Source organism: Phocoena phocoena, chromosome 21 (assembly GCF_963924675.1).
Source record: "Phocoena phocoena chromosome 21, mPhoPho1.1, whole genome shotgun sequence".
In the NCBI taxonomy this organism is placed as follows: domain Eukaryota; kingdom Metazoa; phylum Chordata; class Mammalia; order Artiodactyla; family Phocoenidae; genus Phocoena; species Phocoena phocoena.
In genome coordinates, this window is record NC_089239.1 from 13,891,128 (window position 1) to 13,915,334 (window position 24,207).

General features: G+C 35.1%; 1 protein-coding gene across 1 annotated transcript in view; it reads right to left on the reverse strand.

Annotated features, from left to right (window-relative positions):
• TNKS (tankyrase) overlaps window positions 1–24,207 on the reverse strand; it is a 174,061-nt gene that overhangs the window by 16,785 nt on the left and 133,069 nt on the right. Inside the window, exons 12-20 of the mRNA XM_065899772.1 lie at window positions 21,847–22,018; window positions 19,744–19,823; window positions 16,430–16,575; window positions 14,307–14,472; window positions 12,746–12,965; window positions 12,340–12,449; window positions 5,982–6,170; window positions 3,866–4,103; window positions 3,195–3,277 (exon numbers count right to left, since the gene is read on the reverse strand). Coding sequence (XP_065755844.1) covers window positions 3,195–3,277; window positions 3,866–4,103; window positions 5,982–6,170; window positions 12,340–12,449; window positions 12,746–12,965; window positions 14,307–14,472; window positions 16,430–16,575; window positions 19,744–19,823; window positions 21,847–22,018 — 1,404 coding nt within the window. The remainder of the gene's footprint in view (window positions 1–3,194; window positions 3,278–3,865; window positions 4,104–5,981; window positions 6,171–12,339; window positions 12,450–12,745; window positions 12,966–14,306; window positions 14,473–16,429; window positions 16,576–19,743; window positions 19,824–21,846; window positions 22,019–24,207) is intronic.

Genomic DNA, 24,207 nt, shown 5'->3' on the forward strand with positions numbered 1-24,207 from the left:
ACACTGGTACTATACTTAACTAACTATAAAGGACATAGGTATATATTATTTAATATAGAACTAGCAAACTATATAAGACAAACAAGTCAAGTTAGTTAAGAGACTTCAGAGAGAATAACTGTGAAGGTAAGAGGTGAGGCTATGATGCTCTGAAGGAAGTTTCCCTGGAACCAGAAATAAAAGAACTATGTTCCCCACTCCACTGAGAGAGAAGAATCTATCAGTAGGAACAGAGGCAATAAGATATTATGTGTCAAAGCATCTCAGGAAAACAGGACGCCTCTGCCTTCAGCTCAATAAACATGAACTAAATGGCTATACATACACCCTAACACTTTCCCTCACCTCACAAATACCTGGCCCTCATCATATATTACCGGACTGACATAGAATGCTAATGGCAGAAAATCCTCTGGGTAAGTTATGGAAAGGGTTACAGAAGGTATTACTCTATAACTAAAGGCTAGTCAAGTAACAATTGTAGTCAAAATAAAACTTTGATTGCTTGAAGACTGGGCCAAAAGACAGTCACACAGAGTTCAACACAATGAATGGTGATATCATTTGTCTGGAGGAAAGAGCTATGCTAGGTAATAGACATTAAATGGAAGAGTCAACATATTGATAAAAAAAAGATACAGAAATTATTCTGGCAAAAGGAAAATCAATGGAACCATTTACTCAGAACAAAACTGAAGTGAAAAAGATAACAATGAAACTGATGAAACCAGGATAAGCTGTCAAAAGGACCAACTGTTAAGACTAAACTACTAAACTACTAAAATCAATAAAGTGAGATAACCAGGCCACAGGAAATCAGTTACTATAAAAGAGAATATATAAAGTAAAACAGAAAAAAGAAAACATAAAATTATGACGCGAACTGACTAAAAGAGTAGAAACTGAACTCTTGAAAAACGGTTAACTGGAATTATTTGAATTAGCGTCTGTTTTTATTAAGCAAAGATATGTGAAATTTCAGTTACTGTGGATATGATTTGGGAAGAAGGGAGATGGCTGGAATATGGCTTTAGCAGAGGATACTGCTTCTAAAACAGCTTTAATACCTTCAAGGGAAGGATAAGGGAAAAGGAGTCTTACTGTTTAGGCTATTCTCATAAGAAATCTCCACACCAGAGGGTGAATCAATGGCAGGCGCAGCTTAAAGGAAAAGGGAATTATTATAGCAGCTTATGAAGTCCTCCCCACCAGACAGAAGATGCAACTGATATTTCATTAAAGTATATTTTAAAGACTGGCACAGAAGCATCTGACTGGGAATTTTAACTATCTGGACTTTGGAAAGTATTATTATATTTTACAGGTCAGGCAAGTGATAGGTTAAATGCCTTAATCAGAATCAAGGTCTTCTTTTAGTCCAGTGCTATTTCTACCCAACTGTTTTGATCATCAAGAGCATTAAAGATCAACTACAATATATAATATGAAGAAATTCAGCTAAAAAAAAAAAGACATTAGAAAATCTTAATATCGTAATTGATATGAAAAAGACCTGGAGTTTTTAATTAACTCTAAACTGACTATATGCCTAACAAAGAAATCAGATGGGGCAAAGAGGCCAGTGAAGAATTTGGACACTATATCCACATAAAGAATAACTGAAACAGAAGGTGAATTTATGCTAAATTAGGAGAAACTCTGTAAGGGTGGGTGGGTGGGTGGGTGGTTGGAAGGGTAAATCCACGATAAGTTCACTAGGTCTTAGAAATATAAGAAGGGCTATATTATGTTGTAGTGAGCTGAATGGTGGCCCTCAGAAAGATATGTCCATGTTCTAATCCCCAGAACTTGCAAAGAATCTTTTTTGAAAAACTTTTTTTACATCTTTGCAGATGTAAATTCAGTTAAGGATCTTGAGATAAGGAGATCATCTAGGACTATATGGGGAGGCCTTAAACTCAATGCAAGTGTCCTTACAAAAGACACACAAAAGAGAAGACAGACACAGAGAAGGCACGGTGAAGATAGAAGCAGAGATTGGAAGGATGTGGCCAGAAGCCAAAGGGGCCTAGAAGCTGGCAGAGGCATGGGGCAGATTCTCCCCTAGAGCCTCTGTAGGGAGTGCAGCCCTGCCGGCACCTTGATTTTGAACTTCAGGCCTCCAGAACTGTGAGGGAATAAATTTCTGTTGTTTAAGCCACAGATTTGTGGGAAATTGTTATGGCAGCCCTATGAAACTAATGCTAGTCTAATATGTAGACCAGAGGTTAGATTTCTGTGCAAAACAGGGTAAAATGTAAACATAAGATTAATAGATTATACATGGGGCAGATTTGGGTGTACTTTAAATTACAAGCATTTTATCATACCTGCCCAAATTGTAACAAGTTATTGTCCCACATGGATATAAAAAGGGTAATTCCTACATCTGGGAGAATGACTTTGTGACCTCTAAAGATCTTTCCCATTCTAAGATGCTATGTGTATTAGTAACAGTCAAGTCAAACTCAGGAATTTATTATTTGATAGTTAATGGTAATAAAATCATACAGTGATAAGTTAAAAACTCATTATCCTGTATAAAAACAGAATGACAAACAGAAGGATCTTAATTCATAAACACCCTAATGATGACTTCATACTAAGACCTTCACAGCCATTTCAGATACATCTGAAAATAGGCTAAGTCTATAAGCATATGGCCAAGTTTTGGTTCAGCATTATTTTAGGCTCCACCTAGACAATGGAAACTTCATAAAGAAGCAATTTTTAAAATGTACACTTGCCCAAGAATTATTTTGCTATCCAGTAATGGATAATTGCTTCATGAAGATTTTGCTAAATAGTTAACATAAAAATTTCTCACTAGTTTTAATGGAGTCTAGTCACATTAGTAATAAAATGAGATGAATACTGGCTAACACTTTTTGGAAACAAAATAATGAGGAAAGATTTTGAAAACATTCTTTTGCAGGGGTTTCATGGCCTAAGTTTTGATATGTAATAAAACATATTGAGCCAGACTGCTTATAAAGATACAACAAAATAACAGACTCTAATCATCTGTTAGACAATTTTGGAAAGAAGCATAAAATACTAGATTCCTCTAGCTTTTTCAGAAATTTGTTTTGAGTTTTAAAAGAGCAGCGAAGAAGCAAAAAAAGAAAGAACAAGTGGCAATTAATAACTCTTAATATTAAATTAAAAAGACTCAACTATATATGAGAGCTTACCTGTTCTGTTTCAAAGATGTCCCGAAGGTGTTCAAGACCAAGGCTTTTCAGGAATTGGCTAATATTCATGTCAAGACCAGCAACTAAAACAGACATACATTAAAGTTTTTCAGAAAGAAGTTTATCAATCTAAAGGAAGTTCCAGTATTTATTTAAAGCCGCGGCTCTTTGACACCCTTGGCTGTGCAGATGATTTTACTTCAAGTTACCTCTGAATTTGATGGGGAAATAAATGCAGAGTTTATCTTACCAGTAGTACTTATATTAATTTTATAAAGCATAATATAATGCTTTTAGTGAAATATTTAACAGTGGAATTTAAAAATCCAAATTTATCAGCTATTGTTTCAGCTTTCATTTATCAGCTATTGTTTCAGTTTTCATTTCTTACATAATCTCTCAGTATTTTTCTGATATAATTTCAGTAATAAGACTCACTCAGTTCAATAAGATAATATGGTTGGAAAAGGATATACTGGGATATACATAAGTAAGAACAAAGTAGATGCCAAAGAATTTATTCTACGAAGACATATTTCTTATAAGCTGTTGTGTACATGAAAGCTTACAGACAGGATGTCTTTAAGTGAGGTGTTCAATAATTACCAATAGAAAAGTGAATCTGTTCACTTAAAACCGCAAAACCAATACACGTTCACAGGTGTACTTGCCTTCTCCTTCCTTCCTTTCTGTGCCTGCTGCGCCATCCCCGGCATTAGACGCTCCTCCTACTGCCAATTCTGCTAAGGGGCCGGCGAGGTTGTCTATGCTGCTAGCAGCAGACAGGCAGGAGGGGGTGGATGCTGGTGAGATCAGAGAGGCACTCACTACAGTAGCCTGAGGTTTAAAACAGGTAGGTAAGGCCTCTGGGGGCATGGCGTCTATCAGCAAAGCTCTGATATCGTCAGCCTAAAAAAATAAATAAACAAAATAAAATAACACAAAAAAATTACGTTTTAAAACAATAAGTTTCTCACTAAGGACAAAATGCTTAGTGAATTTTTTCTTTAATGAATGCTCCATTATTCCCTATTGGGTTTTGATCATTCCTTCCTCCTTCCTTCTCTGATCCACAGCTCCAAAGAGTCCCAGTAGTTTCAATAGGTAGAATGGAGAAACTATACAATTTAAAAAAAATATTTCATCTTTTGAAGATCTAATGTGCAGCTTGGTGACTACAGTTAATAAGTACTGTAAGTACTTATATAAGTACTGTACTATATTCTTGAAATTTGCTGAGAGTAGATCTTTAGTATTCTCACCGCACACACAGAAAAAAGTTGACTCTGAAAAAAATCCAAGAATGTGAACTATATTGACGCCTAGAAATACTTTTTAACACTAAATGAAAAGTGTGCACACAATTGTTCATACTTATTACACATGTATTCAAAGGACATGTAAATTAACAAAGATTTGAATAGAGTTAAAAAAACAAAGTATTTCATCTTTCATCTAAAAAGGAGCACATTTTAGAATGCTGATTTCAATCATCTCTTCTTTAGAAGGAGTTTCCATACATAGTATGTGTTGCTTATGCTTAACAACTACAATAATTTTTGTTCAGTTATTTAGTGCATACTTAATAATTTAATGTACAATTAAAATCTGGTGAAACTTTAAAGGGACAGCACTTATTTTGGCTAGCTTATTCACGAACTCTACAGTCTGCTAGGCACAACTGTCGTTAGAGTATGTGGGAGATTGTCCCCAAAGAGAGCCAGCTATCCTTTCTTCCATGTACATCTGTGCCCCTCCTTCCATCAGAGGTGGCACCTCCCTTCCCTGGAATCTGGGTTGCCTATGAGTTTCTGTGACCAATAGAATGTAGAGGAAGTGATGTTCTGAGGCTTTTGAGCCAGGCTTTAAAAGGATTGGCAGTTTCTACTTTTTTTCTCTTAGAAGTCATCCTCCCATGCTGTAAAGAAATTCGAACTAGACCACTGAGTGTGAGATACTACGCAGAGAGAGGTACTGTAGGATTTAAGGCCATCTGAGATGCTGCAGCCTCAGCTGAGCTCCCAGCTAAAGGGAGCTGGCAGAACAGCAGAACTGCCTAGCTGAGCCCAGTCAACCCAGAGGACTGTGAGGAATTATAACTGTGAGTGGCACTGTACTAGCCACTCACTTGGTTTTGGTTAAGCTACTAAGTGTTTTGAAAACTGTTACTCAGCAACAGATATATAAAACAGAATGTGGCTTAGAAAAGTTTTTTGGTTAAAAAATTCTAAATTATGTGTCCATACAGTAACTCCCTGATTTCCAGAAAATTCAGGAAAGATGTTTCTTTACTGTGTTTAATTCTGTAGTTAAATATCATTTAACCACAAAAATTTAATTCTTGATTTTGAAACTATTTCTACAGTATATCAGTTTACTTTTCCATCTTCAGAAGAATGATATACTGCTTAGAAGATAATTTTTTCTTTGACTATCTCACCCCCCTCAGGTAAATTACCATGAACATCAGATGCTCTAGAATAATAAGCCAAAGTAGAAGGTGTTAAGATATTTTACGAATACAATCTATATACAAGTTTTTCTATGATTCATGTTTTCCCTCCAAGTTAAGTATGGCAAAAAAAAAAATTAACTTACTGCTTAGTTTGCCTTAATAGTTTTAAATTATATAAAAATGAGAACTTAAAAAAATTCATAAGGAAGGAAATTTGTTCTTCTTCCGAGAGATATATGCACCACTAGAGGTAAACCTGTTAAGTCCTGGAATTTACTGTCATTTCTGAAAGTATAACAAGCAAGTCTAAATATTTTGAAATGAGGACTTACCGTTGCCAGATCTAAAGGTGTCTGGCCTTCTTGGTTCTTCATAGTTGGATCTGCACCATGTGCCAGGAGTAGGGCACAAAGCTGTGTCCTGCCTTTTTGGGCTGCTTCGTGAAGAGGAGTAAATGCCCACTTGTCTGTTGCATTTACACATGTGTTGTATTTTATCAGTAACGCTGCGATGTCCACATGCTGAAGAAAAACAAAAGGATGCCAAGAGGTAAGAATGAGATTATTTGGTAAAGCTCCTTCAGGTACACTTGTTTTTATTTAACATTTCATTCCCTCTATATCTCTATTCTCATCCTTAACAGAAGTTTCTTCTATAAAAAAAGAATATTCATTGCACCCCTCCACCTGTATTTTGGACTTCATCTTTTCTTGCTTCCTCTAAAACATCAATTCCACAATTATTCTGTTACCCTGTAATTCTTCATGGGAGCCTTAAAAAATTTTTTTATTCAGCCTTATATTCAGATCTATCTTAAAAATAAACATATAAGATGAAACTATTACCTGACTCCAAGTTTCCTAATAAGGGGCTAACCTGTCTGTCAAACTTTTCAAACCAGCAACCTATAACCATTGCTTCTCTTTATCTTCCCATTTCTCTTTCTAACCTATTGCAACCTGATCTATTTATTGAAAACACTCATCTCAAAGATTCTCAATGTTCTTTCTTCAGCCTTTGGGAAAGTAACATAACAAAACATTTTACAAAAATTAGTCTGTCGAGCCAAAATGACTTAGTGGGTGGAGGAAATGTCAGCTGCAGACACATTAACTAATAACCTGGGCATGAGGTGATGAGATCCTCAACTGTGATGGTTAGAGAAGAACGGAAAAGAGCTAAATTTGAGAAATTTTGAAGGCAAAAGAATCAGGTTTTAGAAAGACAAATTAACCACAGAGGAAGAAAGATGAAAAAAAGAGTCAAAGGTAACTGCCTTTTTTCTTTTTTAATTTGGTCTAGAAGATTAAGAAAAAAAAAAGGTAGATGGAAGCATTAACAGAAATTGAGTAGCAGAAGTTTAATTAGGAATGAAACTATAAGGAAGGTTCACTTGGGGTATGTGGTTTCTGAGGTACAATATCTAAATAATGATGTTCTGTAAATGGTTTCACACAAAAGGTCAGAGCACAGGTAAGGGGGTAATTTACTTATTCACTTACTCTCTCTTACCGACTCACCCACCAACTAAACATTTGCTGAATACCTATCTGAAGCTGAATTTCATGAGAATGGGAAGAGATGGGGAAAGTCAGGACAGAAGTATCCCAGGATAGAATTTAGGGCATGTTTCTTCAAATTTTCCTTTAAAATTCCTTAATATTTTCTTTGCTCTCTTGAAGACACTCACTTCAAAAAGAATAGGTACTTCTTCTGAGGTAGTATTAAAGTATTTTTTGGTGTTTTTTTAAATATAATACAAATACTTGTTAATTTTAGGAAAACTGATTTCAGAAAACAGAGGAAAATACAAATCAGACAACTTCTAAGAAAGCTTCCATATTTGCTCTGACAATATAAAGACAACAACAACAAAAAAGAGCATAACCAGACTAGGGCTTCTGAGAACAGGCCATGTTTTGTGATCTTTTGGGGATTATGAATGAGGTATATCATGATTATAAAATTGATTCTAACACAAAAGATAAAAATAGGTAACATTTGTAGCACTATCAAAATCACTTAAAACAAAACAGACCCCAGTGATTTATCTCCCTTATTCAAAGGATATATGTTGAAAAGAATAGCTATTTTTGTTCAATTAACCCAAAAGCACGGAGTAATTTCAAGCTTCTCCCCTGTAAGGTTATGGGGTGTTTAAACTAGGTTCCTGATGATTAGTTTTATTCTACTCCATTTGTGTTGGCAGTATAATATAATTTGGTAGACTAATTTGTATAGGCTTCCAAAATTAGATAGTCCAAGGAAAATTATGTGTGTGTGTATAAAATGAATCATATAATGGTATGTATTATTAAACTTTCTTTATATTAAATTTATAGTTTATGCTTAGAGAAACCAATTACGTGCTTATTAAATTTGCTGACAAACATCTGAAACAGCAATAAACAGGAAATATGCTGCTACCCAAGTAGACTAAAAACACAATTCTTAAATCTTTTAAATAGCCACACCACTGGGGCAAAACAAGTAACTGAAATTTAAGGCTGACAAATGCAATAAATAAGCTACAGCTCAGTCCTATACGATACATAAGAGCAAAGCATTGAACTAGAAGGTCTAGAAAAGGAATTGAACTCTGCTGGAATGTTTCCAGGGGTCAACTTACTATGGTTTCAAAATTCAGCTGCAACACAAAATGCTTTAAATGACAAATGCAACATAAAAACACTGCAAGGGCCCTAATTTAATTTTAGAAAGTTGGGAAGTAGGGAGAAGAGAAACGTGTTTGGGTTCCAGTTAGAGCAATTTAATTGTACGATAATGTCATGAAATCCCCCTAACATTATACATTTTAGAGAAAGCATTAAAAAATGAAAAATTTGAGAGAGAAAACTCAGCAAATTGATTTACTCTTATGAGATACTAGAAAACTACATGCTGTGTGGTAAATAAATATCAATGCCTTATATCTACTGAAGAGCAAAAATTTAGTTGTCTTGTGTAGATGTATATTAAAAAATAATATAAGGCATTATAATACAAAAACACTAAACAGGATAATGCACACTACCATTAATATATACTCTCATGAAATCTGTAACTTTTATTTAAACTTCTTAAACTATGTCTTTGTTTCTCCTTTTGGAAAAACTGAAGTGGTAAGTTCTTTCTATGTAAAAAGGCCCAAAGACACACAGAGAGCTGACTGAGCTCTCCAGAGGAAAAAAGGTAAAATATGTATCAAAGGATGATGACCAATAAATAACAGCTTAAGTAACTTTATGTAATTTCAGATATCTCACACAATTATTTTATCTGCAGCTACCAGTCATTATCCACTACTGAAGTCAATTAATCTGTCTGTTTAATACTGATATTGAGCTGGTCAAACATACAGCTAATTCCTAAGGCTGTGAGATGTAAAAGTGACACACAGACCTTATTCTGACCAGCCCAGTATGAGGGCTGTGTGGATCGAGTTATCTCATAATAACTGTATTCCCTTGGATTTGGATAGAATGCACTTTCCACATGCATGGTCTTACCTAATTATCACAATAACCCTGTAAAGACGGTCTCAGCATCTAAGTTTTACTAGTGAGGACAGTGAAGATTAGAAAGATTAAGGCACTTGCTGAAGACTTGTGGGTTATGGAGGAAAAGATTAAAGACTAGATCCCAGAGGTTCAGACTCCAAATTCAGGTCTCCATTTCGCCACATCTGCCTGCATGGTCTTGCTAGACTAAAACACAAGCGCCATTTCCTGACAAGTTGAAAATGGCAGAGAGTATGATATCAGGGAAAAGCTATTTAAGCAGAGATCACTGGGTAACCCTATACCTAAAACTACTCTACCAATAGCCTTATTTTAAATATAGAAGCCTGTATTCCATACAAAGTGCCACCAAAATCTCCTTCACAAAACTATCATTTCAGGGCAGTACATCATATACACCATGCAGCCAGGCCAGTCCAAGCATCATCGATATTAATACTATATAACCAGTGTTCTGCCACCCTAACAGAGCCCTATAATTTCATTAAAATATCCAGCCAAGGCTTATGTGCTATATGAATAAAAAGGGGCTTTGGAAAGACATATGGATTTATATGTCTAGAGATAATGAAAATATAATTATATCCACCCCTTAGCTAAAGTAAGATAAAGTAGCTTAAACATTTTTTATATCATGGTTAACCTTGGTCCTTATTTTAAGTCTACTAATTGAGACTGAGATAAATACAGATTTGATGTGGTTACTGACAACAGGTTATATGATATACAAATTGCATTAGATAAAATTATTTCATAGAGCAGAGATTCTCAATGGAGGGAATGACCTTACCTACTGCCAACTGAAAATCACTATGAGATGTTACTGGGGGTGGGAGGGTGGGTATATGTTGTACATGGTAAAAACATGGTAACCAAAAAAAGTCAAGAAACCATCAAAGTAAAGGTTTTAGTGAATAAGAGTACATAGTCATTAGCTCACAGATATTTGATTTTTAAGTTTCCAAGTTTAATACAAGAAGGATTTTTAGAGTGAGTCAAAAAATCCACCCACACACTGAGGCAAAAGTACTTGCTACAAACATACTGTCTAGCTCATTAGCATTCTTTAGTAGAAGGATGGGATGAACCAGGTTGACTGAAACCTCTACCAAATGCCCTCTACACAGCCTGGAGAACTTTCTCTTCATTTTTACCTCCATAAGCTACATTCATTTACAAAGAGCTCAGCAGTAGGGATGTGATAAAAAGCAGGATAACATAAAAAGAGAGAATGAAACTAAAAATGCTCATGATCTTTCTCACTTGGAGTTAGAAGAGGAGAGCAGGAGTTGTGGATAATGGTGAAATAAGTTTATGAAAACGGGACAGCGGGCCTCTGGTCAGGAGGCGGACTGCATTACACTCCCTCAGCTAATGGCAAGATAGTTGCAAGGGAATACGAACAAAGACAAGGCCATCCTGCTCTCTACCTTATTATATTTAGCCACAAAAGAGAACCACTATAAATTTTCTTTCTTTCACACTGGTCACAGATCGACACATATGTGTAATAAGTAGAATCTCAACACCTTTCCCATCAGAAGAACGGGAATTAAAAGGTAAAATACTTAAACCTTAAAAATTTAGTTTTACTTTCTTCATCCTCAGTGACAACTATGAAAGCTATGAAAGGAAAAGACTGACAGGACTGAACTTTTCCACATCCACAAAGTATGGGATATACTGGAAACACAGTACATAGATCAACATAGTCTACACAGTTGACAGTTTAGGTTTTATTAGATCAAGTCAAGAAGTATAATTCTACTGCCTACACCTATCCTCGCTCACTAGTAGATTTATACAGAAGTTAAAAGACACTGATCCCATCAGCTTTATAAACTCTTAACTGATAAACTTTTAACTGAGGCTTAGAGACATGGAGAGAAGGATCATGCTAAGAAAAGTACTGGACATTATTCTCCAAATGATACATATCTATACTTATAACTCAAAGGTAAAAGGATTATACACACACATATATGTAGTATATTAGCAGTAAATATTTAGCATGCCTGGTCTTCAGTAGAAATACACGTAGTACAGTGAAATTGAGAATTTTATATGAAAGAAGGCTAAAAGAAAATTCTAATGATTTTAATAAAGGATTAATTATCTTTGGAAAGATAACTTCAAATACAGAAGTTTCAAGAGGATTTCAGTACTAATAATATATTTATTAAATCTGATAACTTTCAATTAGCATATATCACACTTGGAAGTAAAATTTTCTTTCCTTTCTGTCCAACTTGAAACTAGGTTGTTTGCTTTCCTTGATTATTCCCACTCAGACATGTCATCTCCCTGAAATACTGGTCTTTGAGAGGGGGCATGAGAAGATGCAGATATTCTCATTATGAAGGGCAAGGGAGAAGAGAGTAAGAGAGTATGGGAATCATGGTGATTAGTTTTTACTTATAGTCTGTCAGGCTTTTGCAAATCTGGAAACTGTCCTCACCAATAATGATTCCATCTATGAGAGCCCCTAGTATGTACATTCTGGCACGTGTGCATCTTTACAGTCAAATAGGGATTCTGACAAGCACAAAAGCATTCATCTTCTTCCTGTGTGATTCATCAGACCTAAAGTGGGCCTTGGTGACTTCCAGGCAGTCAGTCCAACAAATGTCAAGGCACTGGAATACAACCCTCTTCCTCTTTCAGGTGATGATTACAGATTACAGTTACAGGGCTTTTCAAGAATCAATTGCGACTTTCAATGTGGGGTTTCAGCTAGTCATCTGAACTCTATGAAACCACATACACCAATAGCTCAACCATTTTCTTGAATCTTTCTAAGATGCTGAGGATAAACATAAGCAAGCATAATTTCCATGCCTACAGAGGAACCTCCTGGTTTTCATAGTTTCTAAAATCTACTTAAGGTAGAGTTAAAATTTATTATCTACATCAATAAATATTAACTGAGCAGCCATTACATAACAATTATTGTGCTAGATAATGTGAAGAGACCAAAAAGCTATAAAAAGTATGGTCCTTGGCCAAAAGATAGTTATGCCTGAGAAGGCTAGAAACACTCTGAATAGTAAGATTAAAATTGTGCTAAATTACGCTGTTGGTTAGATATCTACTTATTGCATGCATGGTATGCATTTAAAAGTAGTAAATATCAGTGAAGTTTTCTAGACTTTAACTTTAGCATGCTCACCCCATAGGATGCTGCATTGTGAAGAGGAATTAAACCACCTTTGTCTTGGGCATTAACATCTGCTCCATGCTCTAGAAGATATTCAGCTACTTCCAGGTTATTGTAGCCTGCTGTTAGAATGAGAAAAGGCAAATGTCAGCTTAAAAGAAAAAGGAAAATATGTATATAAATGATAAGGACCAGAAAACATTAATACTTTTTGCTTTAAACTACTATCACACAATTAAGTATAAGACATTTACAATAAGAAATTTATATAATTTATAATAAGAAATTATTTAAAATCACATCAATCAAGCATTTTCTGAGTAGCACTCTTCATGCTCAGCATTTCTTTCATCTTCTGGTGAGCTGTATTAGGCATCTAAGAAAGATCATGAGCCTTGGAAGGGCTGGTGATGCTTACCTGCCAAGTGCAGAGGGGTTGAGTTTCTGCCTTGGGTGTCTCGGCAGTTGATATTCTCTGGGGTACAGAGCTTCTGCACTCTTGCCAGGCAGCCCTTCTTGGCAGCATCCAACAAAGCAGCATCTCCTCTCAGTAAGTCCTGAATATCTGTGTCTCCTTCTTTTACCAAATCTAAAGGTGTATTTCCATCTCTGTTCTTTTTAGTCGGATCTGCTCCATGCTACAAAATAACCAAATGGGGTTTGTGTTTTCTGTAGTATCTTTGTTTTGTTTCTTTATTTTTAACTTCACCTTCACTCATCCAAAGAAAGATTATCTATTCTATACACATTGTGAAAAACAGAGGCAATATTTGGTCTTTCTTGCAAAATTCCTACTTAGCAATATACTGGATCAGCTTTCTAACTATCAATACTTCCCAATCAAAGCCCCAAGCCTCAGGATCAACAGTGATGGTGAGTGGGAAAGGCGTCGAGTGTCTTTTACTTTTTGTATCATATACTTTCTCAGACTCCAAGCTGTCTTCAGAAACCACTTTTCCTTTTAATCACGGCCTGGATATTAATGTTGACCAGATTTCAATTATATAGAGATACTCAGTGTTGATGAAGTGAGAAGAGGAAGACACACAGGTGGAAAAAGTACTTAATTCCAAATGGAATCAATAACAAGAAAGTTTGGTAATTTAAAAATATTTCCATTGTAAGTCTTAGAACCTATCATGAAATTAGGTAGAAATGTATTAACAGTTAATTTGATTTTAAAAGTTTAATCATCTATACCTATGAAATAAGGTCAATAAAAGTCAAGAATCTTTATTACAGGCCTGACACAGACTGCTATAGGCCCAATGGAAAAATCTGGAATAACCAACCTAGACAATGAATTCACATTGTCCTAGAAGTTATTTCTTACTAACCAGTGATAATAAAAACGAGTATCAAATAGAGTGTTATTCTCAAAACTCATAAGAACATACTTGATCCCATGAAAGTTGCAGGAGAAGAATTTTATATTTAACCAGGACAAGTTTTTCTCTAGTTTAAAAAAAAAAGAGAAAATGACATAAATACATGTCCAGTCATTTTTCACATCTTTTAATTAATTTCACATCCTTTAATTTAACTTCATATCCTTTAATGTTTAAATAATGCTTAATAATTAGAAATGAGCTTGTTAACAATAATAAAATAGCTAGTAAGAAGAAAAAATCAAACTTGATGGAAAAACTCGGTTCTTCTCGTACAAATGTTTTCTGATATTAATACTGTAAGTATCAGATAAGCAATGCAAACTAATTCAACTCTTTCCAAAATCTACCTTGTTGAACTGTGATGAACTCAACATAATCAAGTCAGTTCAGAAAGGCATTTCAGACATTACTCAAAGCTACGTGAGTATCATGATATCACACTTAAACATCTCCCTAAAATAGAAAATGGAAGCAGTCTCTACAGCACTTACTGCACTCACTGTATTATAGAATAATTTACTCTGATGTAATTTTATGTCCTAACCAAATAATAAATATAATTACTTTATAATTTTAAAAATTACATACTTTTAAAAGGAGCTTGCAGATTTCATATTTTCCTTTAGCTGCTGCTTCATGTAGAGGGGTAAATTTCCATAAGTCTGCCACATTGACAGAAGCCCCATGCCTTACCAAGAGCTCAGCTACTTCATAGTGTCCATATGAACAAGCATTATGAAGAGGCACCAAGCCACTAAACAAAAGAAAATTATTTTAAAGACATACAACAAATCTTTGCATTAAAATGATATGTATAATAAAAATAATTCTCTATGGCATTGATTATACTGAACACTCACTTAAAAAAAAAGTTCTCCTCTGATCTTGAAGATAGCATCATCCATTTCCAAATAAGGATTAACAATTTCAAAAATTTCAAAAATGTCCCTTTCAATATAAGGACCTTGCTTAGTTTCTTGGTGATGGATATAAATTTCACAGCAATCTTTATTCTTAAAATACATATAGATATACCCATAAAAAAAGGTTCTATTATAATACTTTTAATTCAGGTTTCATCCTGGCAATATAAAGAGCAACACTACAAAGTGATTTCAGGAATAACTAACTAATTAATAATCTGGTTTTATCATCTCTCAGATTTTCTTCCATTTGGGTCTTCCTAGTGAAAACTGTATGCTTGCTTACTTATAAAATACACAATGCAATCTAACTTATTTACTTAGGCAAGTTCAACCTTTTGTTTTTGGCTTTTTTTTTTATTGTTAATAATCTGGTAGTGGTTTCTGTGCATAGATTTAAATATTTAGGTGCCAAGCAATGAAAACCCAAAATCCAAGTGATAGAGAAACTTCAGTATTCTGTAAAGAAAATAATGAAATCAACCATAAACTCTAGTCAGATGAGCAAACTATCCTGTGATGACTCTAAGTTCTGATTGGAAGGCAGCTGGCATTCTAAAAGGACAAAGATGTCCCCATAAAAAAGGATGCATCAAAAGGATAAGTTTAAGTTGCACTTAGTACACAGCAAACACAAGGTATCAAATTAGTACCTTTTTAGTTAGAGAGATCAGGTTTTTCTGTTTTTGTTTTTAATGTTTTGAGACCAAAAATACTGACTGCTAAAATGGGGCAATAGAGGGACTTCCCTGGCAGTCCGGTGGTTGAGACTCTGCACTTCCAATGCAGGGGGTGCAGATTCAATCCCTGGTCGGGGAACTAAGATCCCACGCGGCGTGGCCAAGAATAAAGTGGGGGGGCACTGATGGCAATAGAAACAAATGTTGGTTCCTCTCTAACGCACCATAATACTTTGAAAGAGCTAGTGATAATATTATTAAATACTCATGTCTGATGTGTCCCTTTTAAAAGATAAATAAGCCCAAAATGGTTAACTGAGGTCTAAGTTGTGTGGTTTAATTCTACAGCAGTCTGGTATGTAATTACACAGAAAGGTGCTTATTTATATTTTAAGATGATATGAAATTAACTCAGGATATGGAAGCTCATTTCAGTTAAAACTTCCTTCTTGCTTTTCTAAATAGCTTCCACGGCTGCTTTAAACTCTGTCTAGATAAATTAAAACAGTTCAGTAAACTAATAAAAAATAGAGAATATCTGAATGAGTAAAAATAAAATTATGTTTCTATTACTATGACTTTGGGATGGGTGGCTTCTTTTAGGAGGAGATTAAACATTTTTAATAGCAAAAAAAGGGGTGAACAATAAATTACAAACTATATAAACACATGTACATAATGCAGTAAAATACTATATATAGGCATTAAAAGGATGAAATGAACTATTAAGTACTGACATGGAAAGACATTCAGCATATACTACTGGGTGAAAAAGGCAAATTGCAAAGCAGACCGTGTGCAGTGACATCATCATTTACATTAAAAGTAAGCTCCACCACAACAGCACACGCACTGCGACAGGTCCTTCAAAACTCCAGACGGTTTCAACAAAATATTGATGCTGTAGTCTCTAGGAGGTGGAGTGAGAGGGACTTTTCACTTTCTATACTATACATTTCCATAATGTTTTAATTTATGCTTTAAACTTAAAAAGAACATGCATTACTTTCTTAATAGGGAAAAAATACCTAAAACTTCAAAAATATAAAGAAAATAAATTTTAAGTATCAAGAAAATGAATCCCAAACAGTGAAATTCTAATGCATACCCTTTGTCTTTGGCATGGACATCGGCACCATGGTGTAGGAGGTACTCCACGACAGACACACGGTTATAGCCTGCCGCAAAGTGTAGGGGTGTAGAATGCCGGCCCTCTAAATCTCTGCAATTCACATTCTGAGGGCTGCAAAGTTGCTTTTATGGCACACACACACAGACAAACACAAGAAGAACGTTAGTATTTATTCATAGAACTCGCTCCAAAATACTGCAGACATCTTGGATAAATTGTATTTTTCTAATGAGTATTTCTTTCCAAAGATTAGATAATACAAGTGATGTTTTAAAATCAGCACGATGTTTGGCTTTACAGTGTCTACAAATGTTCCGTTTGCAGAGCTATTTAATCTTTTTCAACATTTCCCGGCCAAAATCTTAATCAAAAAGAAAAACCCATAATAAGGCAAGCATTTCCAAGGCAAATGGTGCCTTCCTTCTTCATAGTTATAAGGCTTTCCTCCCCGAGACTGCCTGTAACAGCCTGTACGCTTGTACCAGCACGCTCTTAGCCACTCTTTGCTCAAATAAGACCAACCCTGGTTGACTCAGAATTACCCAGAATTCTTGCCTCCTTTGATGTGGCAAGAAGGCGCTGGGAAAATTACATTAATTCTGTCTGGGCCATCCACTTGGCCCTTTGATCCATCTCAGCAAAGCCATGCAGTCAACAATGTTTTACTTGATCTTTGAGGGGATATTTGTCTAAGTCTACACGTCAGATTGATTCTGATCATATTCTAGTTTCTGGCCTTTTATCTCCTTCAGCTGTATCCTCCAAATCTCTTCTATTTCACCTATTCTCCTTTTGAGTATTATCATTTCAGCACAAGCTCAACTGTTTGCTTACAAAGCAGTAGAAGCAAAGTTAGGCCAGAGCGGTTGCATTGCTGATGGTGACAGATGGACTACAATAAAAATATTTGAGGAACAATTTATAAAGAATTCCCTATTTTTTCAGTGAGAGGATTATTATCTATGTGTGAAAACAATCATCATCTCCATTTTACAGATAAATAAACCAAGGCTCAGAGAAGTTAAGTGACATCCTTTTTCATACAGTGGGTAAGGGGTAGAATAAAAGCTCAAACCCCACTTTCTTGATTCTTAATCTTTTGATCTTCTTGTTACCTCACTGCTTACCTACTTAATTACCCAAACTCAGGGACGTGATGAGAAAAGAGGTAATGAAAAGAAGGATTCTTAAGTTAAAAAAGCAGAGAAAAACGGTGACATTTTCTAGGCTACAGGTATGATGGCAAGGGCTTTCATATATAGCTCACTGTAATGAGCTATTATAATATAAAAACTCTGAACCTGGTAGATATCTATGGAGATACTGAGGAGGGGCTGGTAGGGTAAAAACAGGGCTTTTCAGGTGGTACAATTTTTATATGACAGAAGGAAGTCTGGGCATAAGGGAGAGACTAAAATCTGAAGAGCCACTGTCATCTGGCCAGGTTATATCTTTTCATGACAACTGAGTCTGTGGCAAATTTTATATATTTTATTAATATATAAATTATAGAATCAAAAAACAAAATTAAACAGAAATAAATACATAAACTAGAAAGAAAGGCTACAAAAATTGACAATAAAGACCTTCTATGGTGTCTTACATGATTGAAGCTGCTTCCTGCTGCTGCTTTTATTCTAGTTCTTTATATTCTAAGTTAGCTTGTTTTTTCTTTTGCAGAGAACAGTGGCAAAATGGGGATGAGGTAGGGAATGAAACCCAATTTATTTTATGTTTTTATTAACAAAAAGAAAGCCAATTCAGCTTATTAAATATTTGCTTTTTACTATTTGGAAGTTCTTTATCCTCTATTCTATTTCAATTTCTTTTTGAATGCCAAGGCAATTTTTATATCCTTCCTACCTGCTTCTCAAATACTTTACTCAGCAAACAGCCATTTTTTCTAATAACTAATTTCTAATGCTTTCCAAAGCCTCTAAGGAAGGAAAAGTTTATCATGCTTAATTCTCACTTAATTTGTGCTTTGTTTTCTTCTGCCATTTCTACTCTATTCATAAAAATACAGTTGGCCTTTATTGTGAATGGATTATTTAAGAAACCTGGAAGCTGTGGCATGGTTTCTAATACATACAAGATGTAGGAATTAAAACCTGCACATTAAAAAAATAATAAACTATTAATTTAATTATGATGGGCACACATAGCAATTCTAGCACTGGGGTTATCATGCTATGATACAGAAAAGGAGTCCTAATCGCTTTTATATTTTAAGATTTTATTAGGATACATTTCAAATGATAAAAGTATTTTTAAGAAAAAAAAATATAATTTCAGATCTAAGAGAAATTTAAAATTTCTCTCTAGTGGCTGTTATGACTGAAATTTACTATTTTCCTTTAAATAACTTAGATGTTAATATAAGATGGAAGAGAGGTTGGAAGTAGCCACATAATGCAACAAAAATAAAATTTCTAGGCAACAGAGTTTAGAAAGCATTTACTGTCATTTTCAACCAGTATACATCATCGAGAGTACTAAAATTTGTTTGCTAAAAATCACAAAAACCAAGTTTGTTTAATAAGAAGCGACAATAAGAAATGAGCAAGATTAGTTTGTAAAAAATAAGCTGGTAAGATTATCAATACCAAATTTGCAATTAGCCTTTCTTTAAAAAAAGGAAAAAAAAATAAAACTACAAGACCAATCCCCAAACAAAAATAAAACTCATACCCCTTTCTGCTATCTTCTTCCACACATGAATGATTATAGAGGGGAAGTGTATGTGTTTTAAAAAGGCATATTCAATACTAGAATATAATTTTATATTTGAAAAAATTCAATCTATAATCATTGTTTCTGCACCACAAGTAAAGGTTGATAAAATTTCCTTGGCAAAAGCAATGACAGAGAAAAGAAGATCCATCTTCTGCATATAGTGAATTCCAAATGGCTGCAGGATCATAAGGATGTTTTCCTAGAGCAAATGTGAGAATCTCTTGGAAAAGGTCAAGAACATTGTTTCAAACTTTACTATTACCTGGGCTTGAACTAGCTTGGGAATTTATGAAAGTGGCCAAAATAACATTTTAATTAATAAAAGTGGAAATAAAAAGAGCATTCATATAACCAGAAGTAAAGTGACTAGAAAGTGGTTTAATGTACGGCACATACTAGGAAAACCTTCACAGTTAAAGATCTCTCCTGTTTATGGATCTACTCTGCTCATCCTTTTTATTGTTTGGATTTGAGTAGTTTCACTTACAAGCCTAAAATGAATTGGTAAGCAAAGGTTCCACAGGGCTACCCAAGACATTGAAGCGCTGCCTTACCTTCACAGTTTCCAAGTCTCCGGCTTTAGATGCTTCTAAGAGCCGATAGTCAACATCAGAAGTGCGTATAGGTGTACTTTCTACATGAAAGAAAGGAAAGAGTGCTGTTGGTTTTTAAGGAATCACAGAGTAGCTAAGGAGGGAAAATTATTTGGTGAATGGAAAGAGAGAGGTTAAGGTGTCAGAAATTTCTAAGATCTAATTTAAGGTTTTATGGTGTCTTACTTCAATCTATATCCACCTTATCATAAGCCAAATTCAAACAAATTTTAGGACACACAAATTCTCTCCATCCCAATTACTCTGTCTTTCAAATTTTATGGTCAAAACTTGGCAAAGGGGAATGGAGAAACATAGGACCATGAGATCAAGGACATCTTTATGATACATTGGTCTTTCAAAGTGTTGGAGCAAAGCTTTGCAATAGATTCTGTTATGTAAACCGAGGGAAGCCACTCAACTTTCAGTACTTAATGTTTAGCCTTTCTTTTTGGTCTCAATTTCTACACTATGAAACAGAAGTAATACTCCTGAAATCAGTGACCTTAGAAAATATAATCAGTGTACAATAAAGGCCTACTAAATACAGAAATTTGTTTAATTCACATTTATGGCTTCAGGGAAATGCAGTTTAAAATGTCTTAAGAGGTGTGATACAAATGTTAAATAGAATATAATTAAAACAGGCTGTTAAGTCTAGAAGTTATGAGGCTAACAAATGAGTTATTCTGATCAATCCAATACTATAAACAAACCAAAAATTCATTACACATTGGCCCAAATAAAAAGATTTTTAAAGAAAACAATGCTTATCACTCAAAGTATGATCATGGACATTAAGTGTGGCTTTTATAATGCACATGTGTACACACACTCATGTAACACAAAAGAACTTAAGTCCAGAAAACCTGGATTTAAACTGGGCTCTATTGTGATGATGGACAAATCATTTGATAGCTCAGTTTTCGCACCTATAAAGTGAGCGTTGGTTGGTTTCCCAGAAATTCTCTTCCAGGCTTAAGATTTCAATATCTTGTGGCCAGAGACACCTTCCTTGAGCCCAGTGTCCAAACGGGAAGATCAAGTGATGCTATAATAAGCTAAAGTACTTTATTCAGGGAAGTGAGTTTTACAGAGTAAGACAGGGCATTTAATAAAGATTTTTGGAAAGGTCTCTGTATAGTTAGGTCATAATATCTATGAATTTCATTTCTGGATAGTAAATGGATGCTATAAAATATTCATAATAAAGAGGGTATGCTGCGTCTGATGAAGAAAAGAACTACTGCATTATACGTAGGGAAAGCAGCAGACTTCTGATTCCTTGCCTGTAGCCTACTCCATTTTACTCTTTCAGTTTGTTAGGTCATTCTACAGCAGACATAATCCATGGAAAAAATTAAAAGAATGAGAAAGAAGAGTCAATTATATTAAATTTCTTTTGTAACTTCTTATTCATTTTTCAGTAGGCAGACCATGTTATTTCCTCTGATTTGGGGGCTTTGGAAACTAGTATCTATTTTTGTAACAGTTTTATGTTTGATCGCCCTCAATAAACGAGATACTTAAAGTATATAACACGGTACTAGGTAGGCACTGTAACACTCAGGAAGATTTTATAATTATATTTAAACCAGGAAAGACAAGACAATATCATAATAGCACAGTGAAGTTAAGAATTACAGAAAGCAGAATATAATACATGTAAGAACAATTAATTATAAGATCATTACCATATGAACGATTTGTAATTTTCCCTATTTGATAGATTTCAGAGCAACCGTAATTCCACACTGTTTATAGGAGTTTTAAGTAACCTTTGATCATAACACCCATAAGTCAGGTTTCCAACTTAACACTAAAAAAATTAAAGAAAATGGTTGCCTCTCTTCATGACACCTACCTCAACCCCACCAAAATAGGCTGATGGGCAGAGCCACAGGCTAAACTGCAAGCAAGGAAAGGCAGGAAAAATATTCAGGCAAAGAAAATACTCCAAAGAGCCACTTAAAACAAGGGGCACAAAGTTTGTCTGTGGAAAGAGTTTATCAGTGGACAGACATGGAAGAGGAAGAACAGAATGCAATGTCTATCTTAACTTACCACTCAGAATCTGCTGCACTGCTTCGTTCCCCATCTGTGCTGCTGTAAAGCCTTGTAAAGAGATGATGGAGGGATCAGAGCCGTAACTCAGCAGCAGGCGGCAGGTCTGCAGGTGACCGGCAAGAGCAGCTCTATGCAAAGCAGTCTGACCAAGGGTGTCCAGTGCATTCATCTGAAAAATCATTGGGTGGGCACATGAGATCGAGCAGCTATTTTTGTCCCCTTTTACACCCTAGCGAATAAATTATGAGAAAAATCAACTGTCAAAGCTTTTTGAAAAATACCACAGACTATTCATTATTAATTCTCGCTTACTGATTCTAAGAAACACCATCTTCTTAGTTGTCTTTCTCTGACCACCTTACTGAAAATTCTAACATACCCATCCTTTCCCTGAACGACTGTCTTCCTGTCCATCCTCCACTCCCTGCCACTCTCCTCACAACTAGGGGTCTCTGTAAGGTCCCTGAGGGCTGGGACTCTTGCCTGATGTTCACTGCCTGCCACGTCGAAGATGCACATTAAATACTTTTGGATGAATGAGTTCTACCAAACTTGTTCCCGGAATATAAAGACAACAGAATAAGTAAGCAAAGACAGTCAAAGTAATTAATTACATTTCTTTTCTAATTTTAGTAAATGATTATGATAGAATGCCCTAATTGAATTACACATTTAACCAAAAACCTGATTTGAAGATTCAAAGGTTCCATTTTTAAAACTTTGAAGAATTATAAAGGAAGAATAATTTTAAGACTGTTAAGACAATGTTAAACTTTGGAATCATGTTTATAATTTGATCAAAACTACCTAGTCCTAACCTGTTTTCTAGGATACCCCAGTAAAGACTCTACTCCACTCAGACCAAAGTCCATGTTCATTGTACATGTTGCTTCTTTCAGAGAAGCCCTTTGCTCTGCCTTTCTGGATTATGAGATCTAGTGCAAGTCTCACCTTTTCTAAGAAATCTTCCTTGATTACTTGAAGCCTTGCTGATTACTTCCTTTCTGAATACCTATGTCAATTCAGCACTATTTTATAAATTAGAACACAGGGAGAGTGTTTGTTTACCAAGTAAAACTAAGGTTACTGAAATATGGAAAGTATTGTATAGGTTTTCTGGGTCCTCTAGAAAGCTCCCGTTAATGGTACATAGTAAATTCTCAAATATATGCTGGTTGGTTATTCAAAACACTTGGGTACCCCCACCAAACACAAGATTAAGAAAAGAAAGGATTTAAGACAGTCTCCCTGTCTCCAGTTTTTCATTGTTGTAAGGCTGTGACACTTCAGGCAAGGGTTCGAATAATTTCTTTTTTTAAAAAATTTTATTTATTTTTTTATACAGCAGGTTCTTATTAGTCATCAATTTTATACACATCAGTGTATACATGTCAATCCCAATCGCCTAATTCATCACACCTCTTACCCCCCGCAGCTTTCCCGCCTTGGTGTCCATATGTTTGTTCTCTACATCTGTCTCAACTTCTGTCCTGCAAACCGGTTCATCTGTACCATTTTTCTAGGTTCCACATACATGCGTTAATATACGATATTTGTTTTTCCCTTTCTGACTTACTTCACTTTGTATGACAGTCTCTAGATCCATCCACATCTCAACAAATGACACAGTTTCGTTCCTTTTTGTGGCTGAGTAATATTCCATTGTATATATGTACCACATCCTCTTTATCTATTCATCTGTCGATGGGCATTTAGGTTGATTCCATGACCTGGCTATTGTAAACAGTGCTGCAATGAACACTGGGGTGCATGTGTCTTTTTGAATTATGGTTTTCTCTGGGTATATGCCCAGTAGTGGGATTGCTAGATCATATGGTAATTCTATTTTTAGTTTTTTAAGGAACCTCCATACTGTTCTCCATAGTGGCTGTATCAATTTACATTCCCACCAACAGTGCAAGAGGGTTCCCTTTCCTCCACACCCTCTCCAGCATCTGTTGTTTGTAGATTTTCTGATGATGCCATTCTAACTGGCGTGAGGTGATACTCGTAGTTTTGATTTGCATTTCTCTAATAATTAGTGATGTTGAGCAGCTTTTCATGTGCTTCATGGCCATCTGTATGTCTCCTTTGGAGAAATGTCTATTTAGGTCTTCTGCCCATTTTTGGATTGGGTTGTTTGTTTTTTTAATATTGAGCTGCATGAGCTGTTTATATATTTCGGATATTCATCCTTTGTCTGTTGATTCGTTTGCAAATATTTTCTCCCATTCTGAGGGTTGTCTTTTCGTCTTGTTTATGGTCTCCTTTGCAGTGCAAAAGCTTTCAAGTTTCATTAGGTCACATTTGTTTATTTTTGTTTTTATTTCCATTACTCTAGGAGGTGGATCAAAAAAG